Source organism: Eulemur rufifrons, chromosome 24 (genome assembly GCF_041146395.1).
Source record: "Eulemur rufifrons isolate Redbay chromosome 24, OSU_ERuf_1, whole genome shotgun sequence".
In the NCBI taxonomy this organism is placed as follows: Eukaryota; Metazoa; Chordata; class Mammalia; order Primates; family Lemuridae; genus Eulemur; species Eulemur rufifrons.
Genome location: NC_091006.1, coordinates 7,263,089 through 7,284,800, shown reverse-complemented (window position 1 = coordinate 7,284,800; position 21,712 = coordinate 7,263,089). Strand labels below are relative to the sequence as shown.

The 21,712-nt window shown below is 53.7% G+C and overlaps 1 protein-coding gene across 7 annotated transcripts in view; it reads left to right on the top strand.

Moving 5' to 3' along the window:
• Positions 1-1,895: 1,895 nt before the first annotated feature.
• AKT2 (AKT serine/threonine kinase 2) overlaps positions 1,896-21,712 on the top strand; it is a 44,995-nt gene continuing 25,178 nt past the window's right edge. Inside the window, exons 1-7 of one of the 7 annotated variants that reach the window (XM_069457870.1) lie at positions 1,896-2,070; positions 4,117-4,213; positions 4,308-4,458; positions 5,512-5,624; positions 5,711-5,777; positions 5,895-5,983; positions 21,122-21,251. In XM_069457870.1, coding sequence (XP_069313971.1) covers positions 21,206-21,251 — 46 coding nt within the window. In that variant the 5' untranslated portion in view covers positions 1,896-2,070; positions 4,117-4,213; positions 4,308-4,458; ... (2 more) ...; positions 5,895-5,983; positions 21,122-21,205. Of the gene's footprint in view, positions 2,071-4,116; positions 4,214-4,307; positions 4,459-5,511; positions 5,625-5,673; positions 5,778-5,894; positions 5,984-11,092; positions 11,205-14,741; positions 14,888-17,750; positions 18,057-20,046; positions 20,309-21,121; positions 21,252-21,712 lie in introns of those variants that run through there. The other 6 variants (XM_069457869.1, XM_069457868.1, XM_069457874.1 and 3 more) reach the window with 6 other exon arrangements.

The window sequence follows — 21,712 nt, the reverse complement described above, 5'->3', positions numbered from 1 at the left end:
AGAAACTGGCCTGTAACAATTGCTAAATAAATGCTATTAATACTGTTTTAATAGAATAAGGAAAGGCAGGCACAGAGAAGTAAAGTTATTTTCACAAGTACGCAGGAAAGTTGTGATTAGAACCTGGGCTTACCCATCTCCAAAGCCAGTGAATGCTGTTTACCCCCTAGACCAGTGTTTTTCAAACTGCAAGGCACAGCCCATTAGTGGGTCAGAAGATGAGTTTAGCAGGGTTTCAGAATTGAAATAAAAAGAATGTTAAATATCAGAGTGCATCATACATAGCGGTAAATAGCATTTGGTGGTAGTTTTGTTTCACTGTACTTTACGTATATATACATGTGTAGTAAGTAAGTCTTACAACAGTTTGACAGCCGTTACCCTTGACTACTAGGGCCCCAAGGAGCATGTGGGAGGTTCACTGAGATCCCAGTGTGTTGTAATTCATCATGTGCCCTAGGAGGGGCAGGGATGCAAGTTAGCTCAGAGAGACTTTGGAAGTAGGGGGAACAGGCTGTGAGCTGGTCAGCAAGACAGGACTGAAGAGGGTAGGTCACAGTTATCTTGAGTCTAGATTACACCAGAAGGGCTAATTCTTGAAACAAATACTTCCTGAGAGCCTAATCTGTGTTGGAACCTTTGCTGGGCAGTGTTGGGTACACAGTGACAACTGGGACAGTCCTGGTCTTTTCCCTTATGGGGCCTGTTATGGTGGGGGAGACAGACCTGTCACCAGACAGTAATGGACTAAAATGATCAGGGCTGTGAAGGGGGAGGCATTGGTCAGTTATCAATACTGACTGACAGGGGAAGACTGTGAAATGGGAATACAGAGTGGTGAGTTCCAAGCTGGAAACCAATTAAGTAAGGGCTAGTTCCAGCACTAGCTTTACCTCTGGGGAAACTTAAGGTTCAGCCCTCAGCAGGACTTGTCTGAAACACTTTCACAGACTGACGTTTCAGGATTCAACTCCCAGCCAGGCATTTTTCTCACCCATGCAAACTTGCCAAGCTATGTGGCAGACTGGAACCCACCACATTCAGAAGGCAGCAATCCCCTCCCAACCAATGAGAGAGAGAAAGGACTGGGAGCCAGAAGTCTCAACAGCTGTCTAGTACACCAGCTAATATACCGGCCAGGATCTGTGCAAAGGTCTTTTCTTGCAGGGCGATTTTAATGCCTTTATGAGTCCATGTTGCATCATAGAAAAATTTATACCCCATATTCATTTGAATACATGATGAGCAAGTGGCATTAATATCTTGGAATCATAGACTAATTGATAAAAACCGTTCTGTTTACATAAAATAGTCCAAAAGCCCAGTGACGCAGCTATGAGTGTTTCCATTTTGCAGATGTGGACACCGAGGCACAGAAAATGGTCAAGCCTTCTGCCCACAGTCACCAGCAAGGAGGAAATTCAAATCTGGGGTAGTGTGGCTTCCGAACCTGAGCTCAGTCATGACGAACACACTGAAAGAGAAATCCCTCCTAACTCCCGCTCCTGGGTCTTTAAGAGCCTAAGAACCAGGAGTAAAGGCTCGAGCGGAGTAAAACAAGATCAAAGCGTTTGTGAATAAAAACCTGGGGCTGCCGGGAAACAACGACTGCGGCCAGCCTCTGGGGAAAGCAAGAGGCTGAGTCCCACTGCGCCTGCGCGATCCTATCTTTCCTTTCCGTCCCGCGCCGGAGGGAGGCTCACACCAGCCCCAAGTTGCCTAATGTGCGCAGGCGCCCCGCTGTGAGCCCGCCTCCTTCGCTGCCCTGCGCCTGCGTTCTCCCGCTCTCCGAGTCCACCGCTTGCTCTCTATACGTCAGTTCCTGTTTGTGGCAGGAGAAGGCGGTATTTCCGGCCAGAGGGTGGGAGGGGGTGGTGAGCGGGGGCTGGGGGGAGGGGGCGGGGGGGCCGCGCAGCGCGAGCCGTTGGGCCTGGCTCTGGGAAGGCGTCGCTGCCGCCGCGGCCGCCGCCGTAGCTGCCGCGAGGAGACACAAGGAGCGGGAGCGAGCGCAGCGTGGCAATGGGTGGGGGTAGAGCCCCGCCGGAGACGCTGGGCGGCCGCCGGTGACAGGTGAGTGTGCCAGCGCGTGTCCCCGAACGCTCCCCCCTCCCGCGATGGTCGCGTCCGGGCCCCCCGCAGTGCCGCGATGGGCCGTACCATGTCCGCCGGGTGGGGACGGAGGACCTGGAGCCCCCCCCTTCCGGAACTGAGTGGGGGTGGCTGAGAGGGGGCGGCGGGACCAGCCCTGAGGGGCCGGGGGCGGGAGCGGCGGGCTGTACCACTGAAGTGGCGGGGGGGACCTATCAAGTATGCGAGGACCGAACCACTAAGGGGCTGGGAGCACGGGCTCGAGCGTGTGCGAGCATGGGGGCTGAGCCGGAGGGATTTGGCGAGAGATCGTGCCTGGTGTGCGAGGGCTAAACCATGGAGGGGCAGCGCCGTAAGAAGTGTAAAGGGCCGTACCTTTCTGGCGCTGTGTGGGCCGTTCCTATAGTGTATTTAGAGGGGCAGGGGCTTCTGGAATGGGGGCTGTACCAAGTGCGGCTAGGGTAGGGCTGTCTGGGTTATACCACCAAGGCGCTGGGGGGAGCCATCCTTACAACGTAGAGGAGCGCTGTATCAGGAGGGCTGTGATGTTTGTTATCTTTGACAGACTGGGAGGGGGCGGGACAGGCCTCCATGAGTGGTTAGGGGCATATTTGGGGAGTACTGTGATGCCCAGTGATGAGGAGGGGCTTCTGCTTCCTGATTTGATGTATAGAGGTTTATAGTGAGCTCACCCTTTATTGAAACTTTAATGAATTTGGGGAGGGGGTCACTGGGGTGCTTTGAATCATGGGATTGCCTGCTCTTGACTCCAGAACCCTTTCTGATTATTTCGCCTTGGGTGTGTAGGACACACTCTGACAAATTCTTTCCTTCTGTAGGGAGTAGGAGGGAAAGGGTGCCTTAGAAGTCACTGAAGTTCTCTGAGCTTTATGCTCCATATTTGGAGGGGAAGAGGGTATTGAGCTTGGATTTGAGGAGCTGTGCTCCTGGACCAGCTTGTTAAGGGTTGGGAGGAAGAAGTGTTTGCAGTGACACCTCTTCCCCTGGGGCAAGGTGGGTGGGGACATCTTGAACCTTAGGATTCTGAGGACCCCTTCCTCTCATTTGGAGACCTCTTGGGGCTCAGCAAGAGTCCTGGCTGGAGTAATTAGGGCCTCCAGTGGGCTGCTTTTCCACCTTGTCCACTCTTTCCCTCCAGAGAAGCAGCAGTTCAGTCCGGACCTGACTTTGGCTAGCAGTGGGAATGAAGGGGCCAGGAACCAACACAGACCACTGCAGGCTCCTCCATCCCTGGCCATGAGGCTGTTTGTGTCTCCCGGTTACCAGTTCAGCCACACATCATGTTTACACTCCCCACCAGGCAATAACAGTTGGCTTCGCAGTGAGGCTGAGAGCTGTTTTCCCAGCTGTTCCTCTCTGCATAGGCCAAGGGGACTTGGAAGGGGGTACCTCTGGCCCAGCCCAGCCTGGGGTGGAAGGCTACACTGAAGGGCTTGGGACAGTCAGATCCCTCCATGGATCTGGTTTCTCATTGTGGTCGCTGGGCTGGTGCTTGGAGTAGCCAGTCCCAAGTGTGTGTGGCCAGTGCCCCTGCTCCCTGAGCCAAATTGTGACCTTGGCTTGCCTTGTAGCCTTTGCCCTGGGTCTGGAGTTCCCAGAGGGCTGGCCGCAGTCCCTGATTTACCCAGCTGACCTGGGCTAGTGATGTGGTCAGAGGGAGCAGTGGTTGCCTCCTATCTGCAGCAGCGGCTTCCAAGCTCACTGGCTTCCATGGGTCATGGCTCCTGGAGAGAAAGGTCTCTGAGTCTGTGCGAGGCAGTGGTGGCTCTGGAGGGTTTTCCTCCCCTAGGGGTTTGGTCCTCTGGTCCTTTCCTTCTGCCAGGTTTTAGAGGGTTTGCCTGAGGGGGTTAACAGCAGCAATTAAAACAATAATCATGGAAGTGATGGCTGACGTTAATTGAGTGCATTCTGTGGGCCATACACTGTTCAGAATTCTTCACATAGATAAACTTGCCAAATACTTGAGTTCTAGAGTGGTAAATACTGTTGTTACGATCTCTTTTTTAGACGAGAAAACTGTGGCGCAGAGAGGCAAACTGTTTCCAGAGCTAGTGGATACCCAGTGGTTACCGAGCAGTCACCAGGCATGTGACAGACCTTTTGTGTGCGTGACCTCCTCAGTCTCAAAATATACCTGTGGTTAGTCCTATTTTGTAGAGTCCTATGAGCTAGTTAGAAGTGTGATACCTGTTTTACAGATGAGAAGACTGAGATACTTGCTGTCGATTGAAATGTTTTCCCCAAGGTCTCATAGCTGGAAGTGGTGGAGCTGTGATGTGAGCCCTTGGCCTGTCTTGGCCTCAGAGTGATCCTCTTGTCACCGAGCGACTGGAGCAGTGGCTTTCATCTGTGAGCGTATACTCTGTGCCCAGCCCCAGGCTTGGGCCTTTATATGGTGTTTGTGTCCTTTTTGCAGAGTCAGAATTTGAGGCTTAGAGGAAGAATTGCTTTCCTTATCCCAGGTATTATCAGACCCTAGGGGACCAGGGTGGGGTTTAAACCTAGGTTAGTGAGCCCCTAGTGCCATGCAATCTCTGCTCACTAGGTCCCAGGCTGGAGTGGGTTTGTGTCACCTCTGCCCCATGCCCTGGGCATTTCCTTCCCTTCACGCCTGGGGCTGCTGTGAGCACCTCTTCCTGCAGCCAGTCCAACTTTTCTTGGTCGCTCCTCGGAGTTGAGCCAGGACATCTATTAACCCTGGGCAGGTGTGTGCTGGGAGCAGAAAACAGCAAGAGATCCATGCAGGGAGCGACACAGCTACCAGGGACCCGTGTTAGAGGCAGGACAGTGAAGTGGGTTCTGGTGTTCTCATGTTCTGGGTGTGTGACCTTGGGCCACAGTGTTCACCTCAGTACAATGGTTTCAGACGGGCACCCACCTCCAGCTGTTGTGGCCATTGAATGAATTAATCCAAGGAAAGCTCCTAGAACGGTGCCTGAGGCTGTGTAAGTCTCAGTTGGTGGTCACGATTATGTTGTGGACCAAGGTATCAGGCCCCTCACACCCCTGTCCTCTCATGAGTCCTCTCATGATCCAGCCCTGCTGCCGCGATCTAGGACTTCAATGTTCTGGTTTCCAGCCTCTGTAAAGAGCTGCACTGAAATAATTCAGAGCACAGGGTTCACATCCAGCCCTGCCACTCTATGGTTGTGTGACCTTGAGCAGGCCCCTCAACCCTTCTGAGCTCATTTTGTCATCTGTGTCACGGGGATGATAATTCCCATCTGATAGGGCTGTTGAGACGGTTAAGTGGGCTAATTTGTGGAAAGCATTCACAACTGTGTGGCATAATAGCACACCTACCAGAAACATCTCGATGTTTAAGAAGAGTGTGGGGAGCCCTCCTTGTATCTTAGCAATTTGTAATTTTTTAAAAAATTTGTTTAATTTTTATTTTCTTAGAGATAGAGTCTCCCTCTGTTGCCCAGGCTGGAGTGCAGTGGCATCATCATAGCTCACTGCAGCCTTGAACTCCTGGGCTCAAGCGATCCTCCTGAGAGTAGCTGGGACCACAGGTGTGTGCCACCACATGGCTAATTTTTTTTCTTTTAATTTTTTATGTAGAGGTGAGGTCTCACTGTGTTGTCCATCCTGGTCTCAGATTGCTGGCCTCAAGAATCCTCCTGCCTCCCAGATGCTGAGATTATAGATGTGAACCATTGCACCGGGTCTGTAATTTTTATTTCTGCTAGGACTTTGAAGGCCCTTGCCTTGCCAGTTTAGAGAACCTTGTCAGAGAACAGCAGGAAGAGGGCAAGGCAAAAATTAGCATCTCTGTTTTCCAGATGCAGAAACAGAGGGGGAGACATACAATCAAGGAAAAACCGACAAGTGCGGCTCCCAGGCCCCCCCTCTCTCCCTGAGCTCCTCTAAGGTAGACATTCAGGATCCTTTTCGGACGTCAGGCCGTGTGCTTTATTTACCCTTCTGTTCTGTGCGTTTGTTACATCTCCACCATAACCCTGGGAGGGGAGTGGGAGGAATGGTGGGCGTGGGTAGGGGGAGTCGGCAGGAGCTGCACTGCACAGGGCCAGGTAGGCCTGGGTGAGAGGTGTGGATTGATCCTGAGGGCATTGTGGAGCTGAGGATAGGGTTTCTTTCCTCCACTGCCATTTATTGAGCACCTACTGTGTGCCTGCATTGCCTCAGGTGCTGGGGATATGGTAGCGTACTCGTCAAAGTCCCTACCTCGTGTAGCTAAGGGAGTCCAACCTGAAACAGGTAAATAACAAGGGTCGGCTAGCGGGGAGGCACTGGGCAGTGAATTCAGTCAGGTGACTGACTGGGTCCTGCTTTAGAGGTGGCTGTGCGGAAGGCCTCTGAGCTGATTGCAGTTTGGCAGGGTAAGGCAGTCATGTGGGATGTGAGGAGAAGGAACAGCCTCCTAGGTGGAGGGAACCACAGTGCAAAGGTCCGAAGGGAGACAGTTTGGCTAGGTGCAGGGACAGGCTGCACAGAGGCCTGCGTGGTGGGGGAGGAGGCGAGGTCAGCGGCTGGGTCCCTCAGAGCCTCTAGACGGCAAGAGTGGCCTGGTCAGATTTAGGGTGTTAGAAGGTGACTACTTGCCATGAGACGTTCTCAGCCTTCTCCCTGGGGGTAGGGTAGATTTGGGTGCGCCGAGCGGGGAGTTTCACATGCCTCCCACTTCCCCTTGAGTAGAATCACTGCCTTACAACCAGCAAAGGCCCAGCAGTGGCCTCCCTTTTCTGTGGTTTTCACACCGTGTTCCCCAGAGCCCGTGGCTGTTACCTTTAGGGAGAGGGGCAGGGAAGCTCGGTGGGCTGATTTTTCTACCCACCCCTCCCCAACCCAACCAGCTGGGCTAATGTCAAATTACAATGCAGACCAGCAATTTTACCAGTAATACCTGGTGAAAACAGCACTTTCTGATTCTGCCTTCCACTCCACTTGTGGGTCTGAAGGCCTGGGACATTCCTGGCACTGCTCTAGAATTTGAAAGTCCAGGCCTGTGACAGGTGCCCAGCAAACAGACCTATGACAGGATGTCAGGTTGTGATTGACGTTACAAAGGCAAAATAAATAGGGGTCAGGGAAAGAGTGTGGAGAGGTCATTATATTTTGTAATAGCTGGACAATCGGGGAGGGCCTCCCTGAGGAGGTGACGTGTGAGCAGGGACTGGAGTGCCATGAAGGAGCCATGGGAGGACCTGGGTGCAGACTCTTCAGACCCAGGAGCTGTCATCTCTGAGTCCTACTTTACAGTGGTGAGGACTGAGGCCTGCAGAGGCTCTGTAACCTGGGCTGGGTCTCCCAGCCAGGAAGTGTTGGGGCCGGGCTCTGAATTTGGGCAGCCTGTTGCTGCTTCAGAGTTCCCCCGAGCACACGAAGGTGCTCAGCAACCCTTGGTCAGGGTCACTTCCAGTCTCACCCACAAGCCTCACCGCTAAGGCTTGCTGCAGTAACAGGAGCCCCAGCATTAGTTTTTCTAAGGCTTGTTCGGGGGCATCTTCCTAGAAGGAGCAGAGCCTCTTAGAGCAAACTTCCTGGGGTCTCCAGAAGTCCCCTGGGATGGAGGGGATGGAAAGGAGTATCTTTCAAAGTTGATCTCCAAGCCTCTGGAGGACCCAGGGACACCCCTCCCTGGGCCTCTCCTCATCTTCCCGGAGCTCTGAGCTGAAGGCCCTCAACCACCAGGCCTCTGGGCTGCACGGTGGGGTGGTTCCGTGGCAGGCTCTTTTGGACAGCCAGCCAAGCAGCGAGAGGCCCGGCTGGGGGAGACAGCCTGGGAGCAGGACCAGGAGGGAGGGAGCGAGCGTGGGAGGGGCGCTGGGTGGGATCTTAGCCTGGCCCCCTTGGGGCAGGACCCACTGCCAGCTCGGCACCCACAGCAGGGCTTGGGTGCTCTGGGTGCACCCAGCAAGGGACAGCAACCCGGAGCTAGCCAAGAGGAGACTACATGTCACAGGTCCCTGCAGGAAGTTCCTCGAGCTCAGCCGTCCTGCCTGAGAAGCTCATCCGCAGATGTTGTTTCTAAGGGTGAGGCCAGAAATCCTAGCCTGCCTTGGTTTGCCACCTCGTGGGCCCTTTCCGAATGGACTGGGAGGGCTGCTGCTCCCTTGTTCTGCTCCCCAGCCTGGTTTCAAGTACGTTGTCTGGTGGGTCATTGGTCTGCCTCACCCAGCCTGGACTGCTTAGTGACCCGGTGGTGGGGGACAGCCGACACAGGTGAGAACCCTGCTCGTGGTGCTTCTCTCGTTTGTGTGGAACCCTGGGGGCTTTATTTCATTTCTCTGAGGTACAATTTGCCCCGCTGAAAGTGGGAACATTCCTGCTGAGTGGGTCATGGGGACGATTTGGGGAGCTTCTGTGTTAGAAAGCACAGGCCTCCTGAGATGTGTGTGACAGATTTGAGCTGTTGCTGCTGGAGATTGCCAGGCTGGGGTTCACGGGCACCGAGAGCAGAGAAGGGGCCCTAGGGGGCAGTCAGCCTGGGCTTGTTGGTTGGCAGAGTGGGTTCAAATCTTGGAGCCTTGGGAGAGAGTAGTGGGGCTCGTCCGCCAGGAATGAGAATCACTCCCACTGCTGAGTGCGTATTAGTTCTGTACACCTGCATGGCATCCTGGGAGGAGGGCCGTGTTATCATCCTCACAGTATAGGTAGGAAACTGAGGCATAGAAAGCTGCATGGGACGTCTTTGTTATTGTGAGTGGCCAACAGAGTGGCCCCTCTGTGCCGGGCTCTGCTCCAGAGTTTAAGGTGTCTGCTCGCGTTAGTCGTTGCCACACCCTGGGAGTCTGTGCGGCTATTATCCCCATTGTACAGGTGAGGACACAGAGGCACAGAGAGGTTATTGCATTTGCCCCTAGTCAGTGACAGACATGAAATTTGAACCCAGCTCTATCTGGGGTTGAGTCTGCCTTTTTAAGACTGGCTCCCCTTCTGACTGATACTGGGGTCGTCACTGTGGTCTTAATGATTTCTTTCTTGCTCTGTCTTCTCCTAGACAGAGCTGGCACAAAGTAGGCCTCAGTGGTCCTCAGGACCTCTCTCCACCTCCTGACACCATGGCCTTGGCTCTTCTTTCCCCAGAGGTGGGAGGGTGGGGGGCACTCCCCTCCCCACTGCCTTGGGTCCAGCCCTTGGCTGTTTTGGGTCATTTGTGTATTCCATTCTGTCACCAAATATTTATTGAATCATTACTGTGTGCCATGTGTAGTTCTGGATGCCAGTGAGGGGCACCCAGTGTATCGGAGGCGGCAGAGAAGTAGCGTTTGCCATGTGAGTGTGCTCGGCACGGCTGAGGGATGGAACAGAGATCTAGCTGCCATGCGTGGCTGGGCAGGGCTGCAGCACGAGTCAAGGTCTTGAGGTCAGGGAGACCTGGATGTGGTGGTGACAGAGCAGGCCAGTGTCGCTGGAGCGTGGGTCATGGGGTGGCAGAGCCCAGGACCTGGGCCGTGGGGAGGAGCCAAGACTTTACCTAGAGAGGAGGGACACAGAGGAGTTGGGGAGTTGAGGGCTTTAGGGGAGGGAGCTGGCTGGAATCGGGTGGTGGCCAGGAGATGGAGAATGGCAAGGAGCAGGCCACATCCTGCTTTGGAGACAGGGTCTCCTGGAGCCCAGCTTCTCAAAACTGGTGCCCTGAGGCCTTGGGGGTGAGAGGAGGTATCCTTGAGTTGTCTGTTTTTTTAGCTGTGTTTTCATTTAGATGATATTTCTGGATGATTCCGTTTTTGTTTTTTTTTTTTGTTGAGACAGAGTCTCACTTTGTTGCCCAGGCTAGAGTGAGTGCTGTGGCGTCAGCTTAGCTCACAGCAACCTCAGACTCCTTGGCTTAAGCGATCCTACTGCCTCAGCCTCCCGAGTAGCTGGGACTACAGGCATGCGCCACTATGCCCAGCTAATTTTTTCTATATAGATTTTTAGTTGTCCATATAATGTCTTTCTATTTTTAGTAGAGACGGGGTCTCGCTCAGGCTGGTCTCGAACTCCTGACCTTGAGCAATCCACCCGCCTCGGCCTTCCAGAGTGCTAGGATTACAGGCGTGAGCCACCGCGCCCGGCCTGGATGATTCCTTTATAACCAAGTGGTGATAATATTAACATAAGCTGCCACTTCCACGACTGCATCTGAGTGAGGCTCGGGATGGCCATTGGTTAGAGTTCGCCTTTGTGTAGTTGCTGCCTGTTGGCCCCAGCACTGGCCCTGTCCCCAGCTGTGCACGGAGCACATCTAATTGGGTTCCCGTGACAATCCAGGGTTATCAGAAAAAATGATCTTTTGAGATAACACAAGTATATGCTTGGCCAGATTAGTATTAAGATCCCATTTTACAGACAGAGAAGCTGAGGTTCAGAGAAGTGACCTGTGCAGCCTGGAAGGGATAGGGTCAGGATTTGAATTGACTCAAGGTGTGAATTCGGGCCTCCGAATTCTGCTCTGGCTCTCTGGGTGAGCTGGGTTGGGGTGTGGGAGGGATAGGCATAGCCGGGACCTTCTCCCAGCCAGGTTGGGGTGATCTGGCCCCTCTTGAGCCTGAGAGTCACCCTCACCACTCTCCTGCCTTTAGGCTCCTGGTGCTGGATTAGCAGGGGTTCCATAGCGCCGCACTCCAGTATGGTAGCTCCTGGCCACGGGTGGCTGTGTAATTTCATTAAAATGAAAGTTCAGTCCTTCGGTTGCACTAGCCACATTTCAAATGTTCAGTAACCACATTTCCATCTTTATGGAAAGTTCTATGGGGTGGTTCTGCTCTAGATGTGGCTCATCTCCTGCACCCACTCACTGTGTGACCATGTGCATGTGACTTTCTCTGGGCTTCAGTTTCCTCATCTGAAGAATAGGGTTAGTGATTGCATCTACCTCATAGGATTGCTGTGAAGATTAACATTTATCCATGCCTGGTACTTTGTGAGCTCTCACTAAATAGTGGCCGTGGTTGGACCCGCCTGTTTGCTCGTTGGTGCCCTAGGGATAAGGTGGAGACTCATGCCACAGGGCGCTGCCTCCGAACTCCTGGTGGGGGAGGCAGGGGGAGGCAGGCCGATGGTGATGCAGCGTGAGCCTTGTGAGGGAGGTGTCCTTCAGCCAGGCTGGAGGGGTCCTGCTCGGCGTGGGCGTGCAAGTTGTGAAGGTAAGGGAGGGCCTGTGGGGGTGGGAGAAGGAACTCGGGGAGAAGGTGGCTCTATCTTCCATCTCGGGAGCAAAGGCAGAGGGAGGTGGAAGGGGCTCAAGATGGTTGGAGTCCTGGCTCGGCTGGCTGTGTCCTAGCTGTCTGGCTGTGAAAATTCACTGAATCCTTCCTCTCCTCAGTTTTTTCATCTGTCACATGCGGGTCCTCCTGGTGGGAGTGTCAGGCCAGTGTTCAGGACTTACTCTGGGGCCAACTCCTAGAGAAGAAGGTTCTGATACAGCCTCTGCCTCACTGAGGACTCCCATTCCCGCCCTAGGGCAGGGGCTTCCATGGCATCCCAAGGCTGCCTCAAGCCAGCATTTCCCCATCCCAGCCCTTGCGATGACCCCAAGGCCCTGCCCATCCAGGCTTCCCTCTCCTTCTCTCCTGCCTCTCCCGCTTCAGCTTCTGCCCTGCCTCATGCTCGCCACACCCTGGCCCTGCTCTCCCTCTGCCTGGGACGTTTTCCCACAGGTCTCCACGTGGCTCACTCGTCTGTTTCATGCTTTTGCTCGAATGTCACCATCTCAGTGAACCCTTCTCTGGCTGTCCTGTGTAAAATCAGAAACCCTTGCTCCCCTTCCCATATACCGAATCCTCCATATGTTGATTTTCTTCATAATATTGTTAACTTCAGATATACTGTACAATTTGCTCCCCCCCCCCACCCCCGGTAAATTCCCCAATGGCAGGAGTTCTGTTTTGGTTACTCCTGCATCCCTGGTGAGCAGAGCAGTGCTGACACAGAGTCGGTGCCATATTTGTGGGGTGAATGAATGGAGGATTTTTGGTCTCACCTTCACTTGGCAGAACTCTGAGTACAGATGCTGTGGTGCTCTGTGGTGCTCCTTGCCACCCCCACCTGGGGTTAATTAAAGCTCTTGGCCTGGCCCTTTTCGGGGAGGAGCTGGGAACATGAGTCTCGGACAGACTATGTCCCTGCCTTGTGGAGGTCCCAGTCCTATAGGAAAGGCAACATTACCCAGATAATGGTGTAAGTGGCTAGGCACAGTAGAGGTTAGTGAGGGGAAGGGAAGGCAAGGCTGAGCTCTGAGTGTCTGCCACTCCTGGGAGAGGGGGCAGCTGGGGAGGCTTCCTTGAGGAATGGAGGATTTGGCAAGTAATGGGTGAACAGTATGCTAGCCGGGGGAACAGCATGTGCAAAGGTCCTGGGGTGAGAGAGCAAGGAGTCATCAAGGGACCAGGAGAAGGGAATTGTTGGTGTTGGTGAGGTGACCAATGAAGCAGGGGAGGGGCCAAGTCAGATGGGCCCTGGCAGCCTCTGTGAGGGCCTTGGACATCATCCATGGGCACTGGGGAGGAGGTCCTGAGCAGGGGAGGGATGGGCTCAGAGCCGTGCTTGGAGGATCCCGCTGACTGCAGCATGCAGCTCTTGGCGTGTTTGGAGCCCATGACCAGGCAGACTAGACTATTTGATGTGATTTTCGTGGGTGCTGTAAGGGCCTGGGTGGCGTAAGGGGGGAGGTATGTTTCGGGGGTGGCAGAGAAGAGAAGGAAATCTGTTCTGGTGTTTATTCTTGTCCCAGTTTCTTTTGCAGCTTGCCCACATCTTCATCCTGCCTCCAGTCCTACCTGCTCCAAGTAGACAGATGGGGCAAGTGAGGGGAGTGTATGGTGTTGAAGAGAAAAAAAAAAGTCCCTTTAATGCCACCTTCTCACCAAGGAGGTGGAATAGGTAAAAATTCACATATTCAGAAATATGCAGTGTGGGAAGTGAAGTTCCCCATATCTCCACCCCCTCAGGGGAAATAATAATAATATTAACGATAATACCTAGTATGTGTTGAGCAGCTGCTGTTTCAGGCTCTGTTCGGAGGACTTTATGTGGATTAACTCATCAGATCCTCCCAACAGCCTTGGATGAGGAAACTGAGGAGAATAAGGGGAGAGTGACTTGCCCAAGGTCCCACAGTGAGTGGCAGAGCCAGGGTTGAAACTGTGGCATTTGGTCTATGACCATACCACCCTGGGCTCACCCAGTCTTGTCTGATCTTGGCTGCTAAGCGGGATCGGGCCCGATCAGTACTTTGATGGGAAACTCTGGGTTTGGTTCCTGAGGCCACCTTGACTCCCACACTCATTCTTCTGCCTCTGTTAGCTCTTTGCCACATTTCCTTCTGATTTTTGTTTGTTTTATGCATGTGACATTTAAACACATACCTCCTCATGTCCTAAAGTCTAAGACACTGTGTTCTGTAAGAACCATTATTGATCCCATAACTGCTTTTCTGAAAAGAATGCTCTAGATGAGTTTTATACCTGGATTGTGAGGTGTATGTCAATCTTTTAATGTCAGCATGTGAAAAAATAAGCATATCCCAGAGTTGAGATGACGTGTGTACATGTTTGTGTTTCAGAAGAGGGATGACACTGTGAGTTCTGTTGTGCAGTGAGCCTTTGTCACTGAATGCTGATGGTCTCGGCGTGGGCACAGCGAGGCGGTTTTTGTGCTCAGGATGGCTGCGTTGTGTTTTGTTGTTAATAAGTGGCTGGACCCTCTCCACGGGCTGGGTGCTGTGCTAAGCTCCTCCCCGAATGGGCCTGATGGGCCTGTGATAGAAGCACTGCTGTTGTCCCCATTACACTGAGGAGGAAACTGAGGCTTGGGGAGGCTAGAAAGTGGGGGAGCAGGGACCCAAATCCAGAGCTGCCTAACCCTAAGGCCGTGTGGTACAGTGTGGCCAGGCTGCCCGGGGCCATGTCCAAGCTTTGTACTTCCTGACTGAGTGATAGGGGCAAGTCATTTCACTTCTGTGCCTCAGTTTCCTCATTAAAGTAGAGACAGTAAAAGTGCCTACCCCAGAGGGCTGCTGTGAAGGTTAAATTTGTATGTACAAAGCACCTGAATGTACCTGGCGTTGCTCATGAGCTCTGTCTTTTTAATAGAGTCATCATGTTAACCATGATTACAGTACCAGACCCCTGTCGTGGGCATTTAGGTTTCCTCATTTCAGCAATAATACCCTTAGAACACTGGTACTCAACTGGGGGTGGTTCCCCCCATTCCCCCTCCCCCACATTTGGTGATCCTTGAAGACATTTTTGATTGTCACAACTTGGGGAGGATGTTCTGTTAGTCTTAGTGAGTAGAGACCCGGGATGCTGCTAAACCTCTTACAGGGCACAAAACGGTCCCCACAACAGAGACCATCCAGCCCTGAATGTCACCAGTGCTGAGGTTGAGAATCCCCGCCTTAGAATCTCTGTGTCCTGACACCAGCAATTTTTGCAGGAGAAATTCCTCCAAGCGCATGTACATTTTCGCCTTTATCAGTTTTACCAAAATGCCTTCCCACCAGACCAGTTTACAGAGTGGCGAATAGAAGAGTTGTTTTCCTCCACTCTGGCCCCCGGTGCGTTTCCCTCCAAATTCCCACAAACAGATGCTGCCTGTCATCTTCGAGTTTATCTTCTGAGCAAGTCCTCCTCTGGGTGCTGTGATAGGCATGGAATCAGAGGGCAGGTGACAGAGGCTCCTGAGGGGATCGCTGTCACCACCTCAGCGATTCCCAGCAGTGCCAGGAAGGAGCCCCCACCCACTGTCACCAGCTCCAGAAGACGCAGATCCCTGCCTTCCCACCTGCCACCCTTGTCCCATCTGTGCTGTCTGGCATCAAAACGAGGTCAGTGAGAGGGGGCGAGAGAAAAAGGACTTAGCGAGTGGCAAGGAAAGGAATTCAGCTTATTTTGGGCCTGTTCTGGGCACAGGGCTTCACTCTATGTGTGTTCATTCCACGGATGACTTACTAAGTGCCTGCTGTGTGCCCAGCATCGTGTAAAACTCTGGGGATGCAGCGGTGACCAAGACAGCCAAGAGTCCCTGCCCTCACCGTGCTGACATTCAAGTGGGAGAGGTAGATAATAAACGGATAAACAAGCAAATATATACGATAATGTTGGTGGTGATTAGTGCTTACGGAGAAAAATAACGGGCTTGGGGAGGTAGAGTGGGTGTACTTTGTCTAGGGAGGTTAGGAAGGCTTCTCAAAGAAAGTGACATGTGAGCAGAGACTGAAGACAGTGGGGCAGGGTTTGAGTTTCCACCTGAGGGAGCAACATGTGCAAGGGCCCTGAGGTGGGGTGTCCTGGCACCTGTCCAGGGAGCCGCCTGCGGCAGGCACCCCTGAAATGGAGTGCCTTTGGAGAATCTAAGGGGGGACAATACAGGCCTCACAGGGACCTGGGCCTCCTGTGACTTGGCTTTAAAAGGACTTTGGCTTTTACTTTGGGTGAGGGGACTCGGGAGGGTTTGAGCAGAGGAGGAATGGGATCTGACTCAGGTGGGCACAGGGTCCCAGACTGGAGGGAGGGGCGTGGACAGAATGGTAGAACTCAGGTAGATCATACAGCCCCCTCAGGTGGCAGGAACCACAGTGAGGTTTGTTTCACAGGTGAGCAACTTGAGGTTTGGAAGGACACAGCCCCTTCCCACGGCTGCCCCGGTGGGGCAAGGCAGTGTCTGAGGACCTCTCTCTGCTCCTTTCCGAGTGACCAGTGTGTGTAAATTATCTCTCGTGGGTCTGACACCAGCCCTGCAAGGTGAAGTTTCTGAGGGCGCCTCTGTTTGGAAAACATTGGGAAATAGGACCCATGAGCCCAACAGATGGAAATAAAAATGTTTTCAAGAAATTTAAAATTAATTTATTGTGGAGTGTTTGAGGCATAAAGTTAGCATTAGTCAATGATGTCCTTATACTCAGCAGCTATTTAAAAAAACAAAACCTCACCAGTGCAGTCAGAGGCCCCTTGGGGACCCTTCTCCAGTCACCTCCCCCTCCCAGCTGATCACTGAGCGTGGTGATCTTCATTCCCGTTCAGCTTTCTTCCCCGCTGAGTTAAACACACTCCCCAAAACTCCAGCCCCTGCCCAGGCTGCAGGGCTGGAAGTATGCCGGCCTGCTCCCTCCTGGGATTCAGGTCCCTCCTCCAGTGGGGTCACTGTGCAGATGACAGTACTGAGGATGCCACTTGCTTATGGCCACAAGACCAAGAAACAGAGCCTGGGGTCAATCAGATCCCCTGGACTCTATTTTTTAAATTTAATTAATTAATTTATTTTTGAGACAGAGTCTCACTCTGTTGCCCGGGCTAGAGTGCCGTGGCGTCAGCCTAGCTCACAGCAACCTCAAACTCCTGGGCTCAAGCGATCGTTCTGCCTCAGCCTCCCAAGTAGCTGGGACTACAGGCATATACCATCATGCCTGGCTAATTTTTTTTCTATATATATTTTTAGCTGTCCATATAATTTCTTTCTTTTTTTAGTTGAGATGGGATCTCACTCTTGCTCAGGCTGGTCTCGATCCCCTGGACTCTACATTCTGCATTCTTCCTGCTTACTTACGTTGATGACCAGGCCTTCTTGGAGGGGAAATTGAGACAGGCCAGCCTTCCTGGGGAGGTAGGGGAGAGCCCTGCTTTGGGAGCCAGGAGGCCCAATTTTGGCTCCCTTGTGTCATCTGGACTTCTAAAGCCTGGTTTCTTTTGTCATAAAATACAGAAAAATGCATTAAACACATTTTATGTAGCACAGTGTAACAAATAACTGTAAGGCCTAAGCCCTGTGTAACCGCAGAGGAACATTGTCAGCTCCCAGGGGTCCTCCCCAGTCTGTTACTCCGAAGCGTAACCACTCTCCTGCCTTTGGGATATTTGTTTGCCTTTATTTTCTGCATAGCTTTACAATGAGAAGGCACCCCTAAGCCAGTATCGTAGTGTTGCCTGTTTGGAACTTGCTGTGCGTGGACTTGGTGTATCATGTCTGGCTTCTTTCACTCAGGATCGTATTCTTACACTTCGTTCCTGTCGTACAAGTTGGCACTTCAGTCCTTTAACTGCTGAGTAGTGTTCTTCTGGATGAATTGACAAGTTTGTATGTCCGTTCCCTTGTTGGTGGACTCCTGGTCTACTCCCATTTTGGGGGTTACTGTGAATATTGCCTCTGAATATTATAGTATATGTCTTTTTTTGTTTTGTTTTATTTCAGGGTAGTATGGGGGTACAAACGTTTTGGTTGCATAAATTGCTTTTGTAGTATGTGTCTTTTGGTAAAAAAATACCGATTTCTCTTAGGGGACTGAAGAATTGCTGGGTCATAGTGTAGGAATCTGTTGAGCTTTAATTCTTATTGCCAGTTTTCCACAGTGGTTGAGCCATTTCACACTCTCATCAGTAGGGAATACGAGTTCTGATTCCTCTATATCCTTGTCTACACTTGGCATTGTCAGTTTTTAAATTTTAGCCATCCCAGGTCGTTGGGTTTAATTCGCATTTTCCCACAAGCAATGAGATTGAGTGTGTTGCTTGGTTGTTTGGGGGCCTTGCTCTTCTCACCTCACAGCCTGGGTGTCTTGTTCTGGTCAGCAGGCGTCAGAAGGTTCAGGCCTGGACACCTCAAGGAGCCGTGCATGGGGATGGGGCCCTGCAGGGGCTCCCCCCATGGGGTGTGTTGCCTGCAGGACGACTGTGCTGACTGGGTTCCGGAGGCAGATCTCTGTCCTTCTGCCCGGTGTCCTATGTCGGCAGCTCCGCAGTGAGCAGGCCACCCTCTTGGCTGCCGCGCCTGGTATTTCATCACTGCAGGACTGCGTCACAGACACCTCAGCTGAGGCGCCACCCTCAGTGGGAGGACGGGGCAGGATCCAGGCAGGACACAGGGGATCTTCCAGTTCCTCCCCCTGCTCTTGTCCAAGCTGCCGCTGACTTCTTAGTCGCTGGAATGAGAATGTAAAAAGTGGCTCTGTTGTTCCTAGCAGTGGCCAGGGCCTCCACCGCTTCTAGGCTGGGAGACCCAAGGTAAATGACTTCCCTTCTCTGAGCTTCTGTCCTCTCCTGGACATGGTCAAGGACCCGCTGGTGGGGTGGTGGGAAGCATTCAGGAGAAACTCCACGGTGCGCTGGCACTCTGCCCAAGGCCACCCAGCTGGTGATGGCTCTCGGACTCTGGAACCCTGACCACCCTCGGCCACACCTGACTGCCTTTGCTTCTCTCTTTTTAATAGGAACCCTGACCACCCTCGGCCACACCTGACTGCCTTTGCTTCTCTCTTTTTAATAGCGGCAGCGATGTGTTTGCTGTTTACTGGGAGCCGGGCAGTAGGCCGAGCCCTCTGCCCACAGTGAGTGCTTTAGTGCTGTCGTGAGTGGAGACCTGGTGCCGCTGAATCACAGGGACTCTGACAGGTGGAGCCACGAGCCAGTGATGGCGGGGGCGCTGAGATTGGGCCCCTGTTCCTTTCCTTCCACATTCACCCTTCCTTTGGGCTCGGAGTTCTCCATCCCAGCCCTTTGGGATGTATCCAAACTGAGCTCGCATTAGGGGAAGGTGTGGTATTGGGGGAGCAAGGGCTTCTCTAACTTCCAGCCACATGCTGGAAGGCCTGAGTGTTCTCCCCTGCCAGCCTGTCTCCTGGCTTCCCGTTCACCAGACTCCTTCCTGCCTCAGGGTCCTTGCATCCTCTGTTCCCCTGCCGGCAATGCTTTTCCTTATGTGTCTGCAAGGCTCACTCCCTTGGTTAATTCAGGTGTCTGCTCACATGTCCCCCCACCATGTGGCTAACACTGCACCCCATCCCTGCTGTTCTCCCCCATTTTGCTGTGCTGCTTCTTGCCGCTCTACCACCTGACATTGTTACGCAAATCTCTATGCTCTTCTGCCAGACTGAGCTTCACGAAGGCAGGGGCTGTGTCTTAGTGACGCTCTGTCACTGGCACCATCTGGAGCTTAGCATACACTCAGAAAAGTTGATTGGTGGCATGAGTAGAGTCTGGAAGTGTTTCTGTGGCTGTGTCTGGTCTCAGGGTGGGGGTCTGTTGGGAACACTGGTTTCATTGGTGTGTGCTTAGTAGACACCAGACACTGTGCTGGTCCCACTGAATTAGCATTGATACGTGTGGGGAGGGTTGCCCGAGGGGGTGCACAGAGAGCACCCCATGTAGCCTCTGAGGTCTAGAAGGCTTCCTGGAAGAAGAGGGAGAAGAATGCGCAGCAGGTACAGGGACTGGAGGCCGGAGGGAAAGGCCTGGACCACAGAAGCATGACACAGAGTAGGGGTGGGGAGGAGGCTGGAGAGGTGCAGTAGTCAACGTCATGGTCATTAGCCTTTACTGAGGGCCCTCTAGGTGTGCCTCTTGGCTCATGCAGGGTCTCCTCAGTGGTGGAAAGGACTTTGTTCTGTGTTCTGAGTGCACTGGGGAGCCAAGGAAGGTTTTTGAGTGAGGAGGGACAGGGTCAGATTTAGATGGAGTGTGGGGGTTGAGAGCAGAGGCTGGGAGCCCAGGGAGGAGGCAGGAGCTGGAGGAGGTGGGAGAGGAACAGGAGCCGGCAGACGGGCTGTGGGGACTGAGGGGGCCGTGCAGGGTGAGTGAGCAGAAGGTAGAAGAGAGGGGGTAAGGGGTCGGATCCTGACAGGCTGTAAATGCCAAGCTGAGGAGTTTGGCTTTTTTGCTGGGATAGTGGAGAGCTGTGGATGGGTTTTGAGCAGGGGAAGGACAGGGCCAGATTTGAGGGTCTAGCTGGTGAAGGGGGATGGTGGGGGTGGCGAGAGTGGAGGGCAGGAAGCCAGGGAGGGGGCGGGGCAGGAGGAGGGGAGAACACAGATGGTGGGGTATTGAAGGTCGAGGGCCTGGCAGTCCTGTGTGTTCAGGGTGTGGGTGCCAGTCACGACTGCTGGCGGGGGCCCCATGTTGCTGCCCTCGGCTCCGCATCAGTGCATTTGCAGCGTGGAGTCCAGGTTGTGATTTCTCTGCCTCCTGTTTACTTCCCTATCATTGTCCATCTTGTCTGTCCTCCCGCTTCCTCCCACTTACCTCCCTTCCTTCTGCCCGGCCGGGCAGCCTGCCACTGTCACATGCCAGGCAGTACTGTGTCCGGCCCACCAGCTCCCCTGGGGCACGAGAGAAAGCTGATGCCCGTGGTGTCCCTAGAGCCAGCTGCCACTTCTTTGGGGCCACCGTAGCTCCTGACCTGCTGTCCGCAAATAACCCCGGGCTGGAAAGGCAAAAGGCGCCTTGGGCTCCATGGCCCCTGGCCAGGCCCCAGGCTCCAGGTAAGGGCCCAGCTGGCGGCTGCCTCGTCCCCTCCTCCCCTCCGCTCTGGGAACCTGAGACGAAGCAGCGGCCTCGGCGTCCGTCAGTCTGTCAGCTGCTGGTCCCTAAGGACAGAAGCGGAGGTCCTGGGAACGGGATCAGGCCCTTAGCAGAACCCCCGGACTGGCTCTAGGCCCCAGATGAGTGCGTGCACAGTAGGTTTCTTTCTTGTTCCAGATCCTGGAGTATGAGACTTGTCTTTCCTCAGTCACTTGGTTGGGTGGGGGCAAGGAGAAAACTGAGACTGGGGGAGTGACATGCGATGGCATGGTGGGGTGGGGTTTACTTAGTTTGCTGAAGGTAGCAGGTTGGTGGCTCCCCAGTTTGGAAAGGGAGGAGAGTGTGTGTGTTGGTGTTGGTGGAGGTAGGCAGATGCTGGTGGCTTTGAGCATTCCCTCAGGTGCCCAGTCTGATTGATCCTGGGTTACCTCAGCACTAGGCCATGGGAGTGACACAGGGGGCAGGGCTGCAGCTACTTTGGTGCCTGTCAAGTCTGGAGTGAAGGTGGGTGGAGGGGCTGCCTCTGCCCAGCATGGGTGCCCTGAGTGTAGGCCTGGCCTGCACATAGGCCAGGGAGTTCTGCCCCCCAAGACTGGAGTCCCTGGGGACATAGCCACATCTCCCCCTATAGACTGGGCCCCTGGGGCAGGGCTCTCCCCACCCTGTGCAGAGCAGGCAAAGCAGCCAAAGGGCCTCAAAACCTGGGTGTCCTCAGGGAAGGGGCTGGTGTGGAATCCCCTCCAACTCTGACCAGGTCCTCTCTTGTCTTGCAGACTGTGCTCTGGCCACGGCGCCTCCTGCATGTCCTGCTGCCCTGAGCTGTCCCAAGCTAGGTGACAGCGTGTCACGCTGCCACCATGAATGAAGTCTCTGTCATCAAAGAAGGCTGGCTCCACAAGCGTGGTAAGGGGCTGCTTTTGCCCACCTGATTGTGTGTTTCACCCTCCCACCCTGGCTCTCCCCGCTGGCAGCTGGTGCCCTGAGCGACAGAGGTGCAGAGCTTTACCAGCCTGCGGAGCCAGCATTCTGCAGCCCCCAGGCCAAGAACTACTTACAGGCCCATTTCATGGAATCCTTCAGCAGTAGCCTGGGCAGGGGAGCTGGGGCTGTGCCTGGGGCTGTGCCTCCAGGCCCAGCTCGACACCCTGAATGAGCCCGCAGGCCAGGCCTGCGCTCTGCCCTGCATTAGTGATCTCATTTGTAGCCCCATTTTATAAGTGAAGACATTGAGGCTCAGAGAGGGGAAGACACTTACCTGAAGTAACACAGTGAGGCAATATTCAACATTCATTCATTCAGCAAACTTTCATTGACTGTGTGTGGTGTGCCAGGTCATCCCAGGCTCTGGGACATAGTGGTGCCCT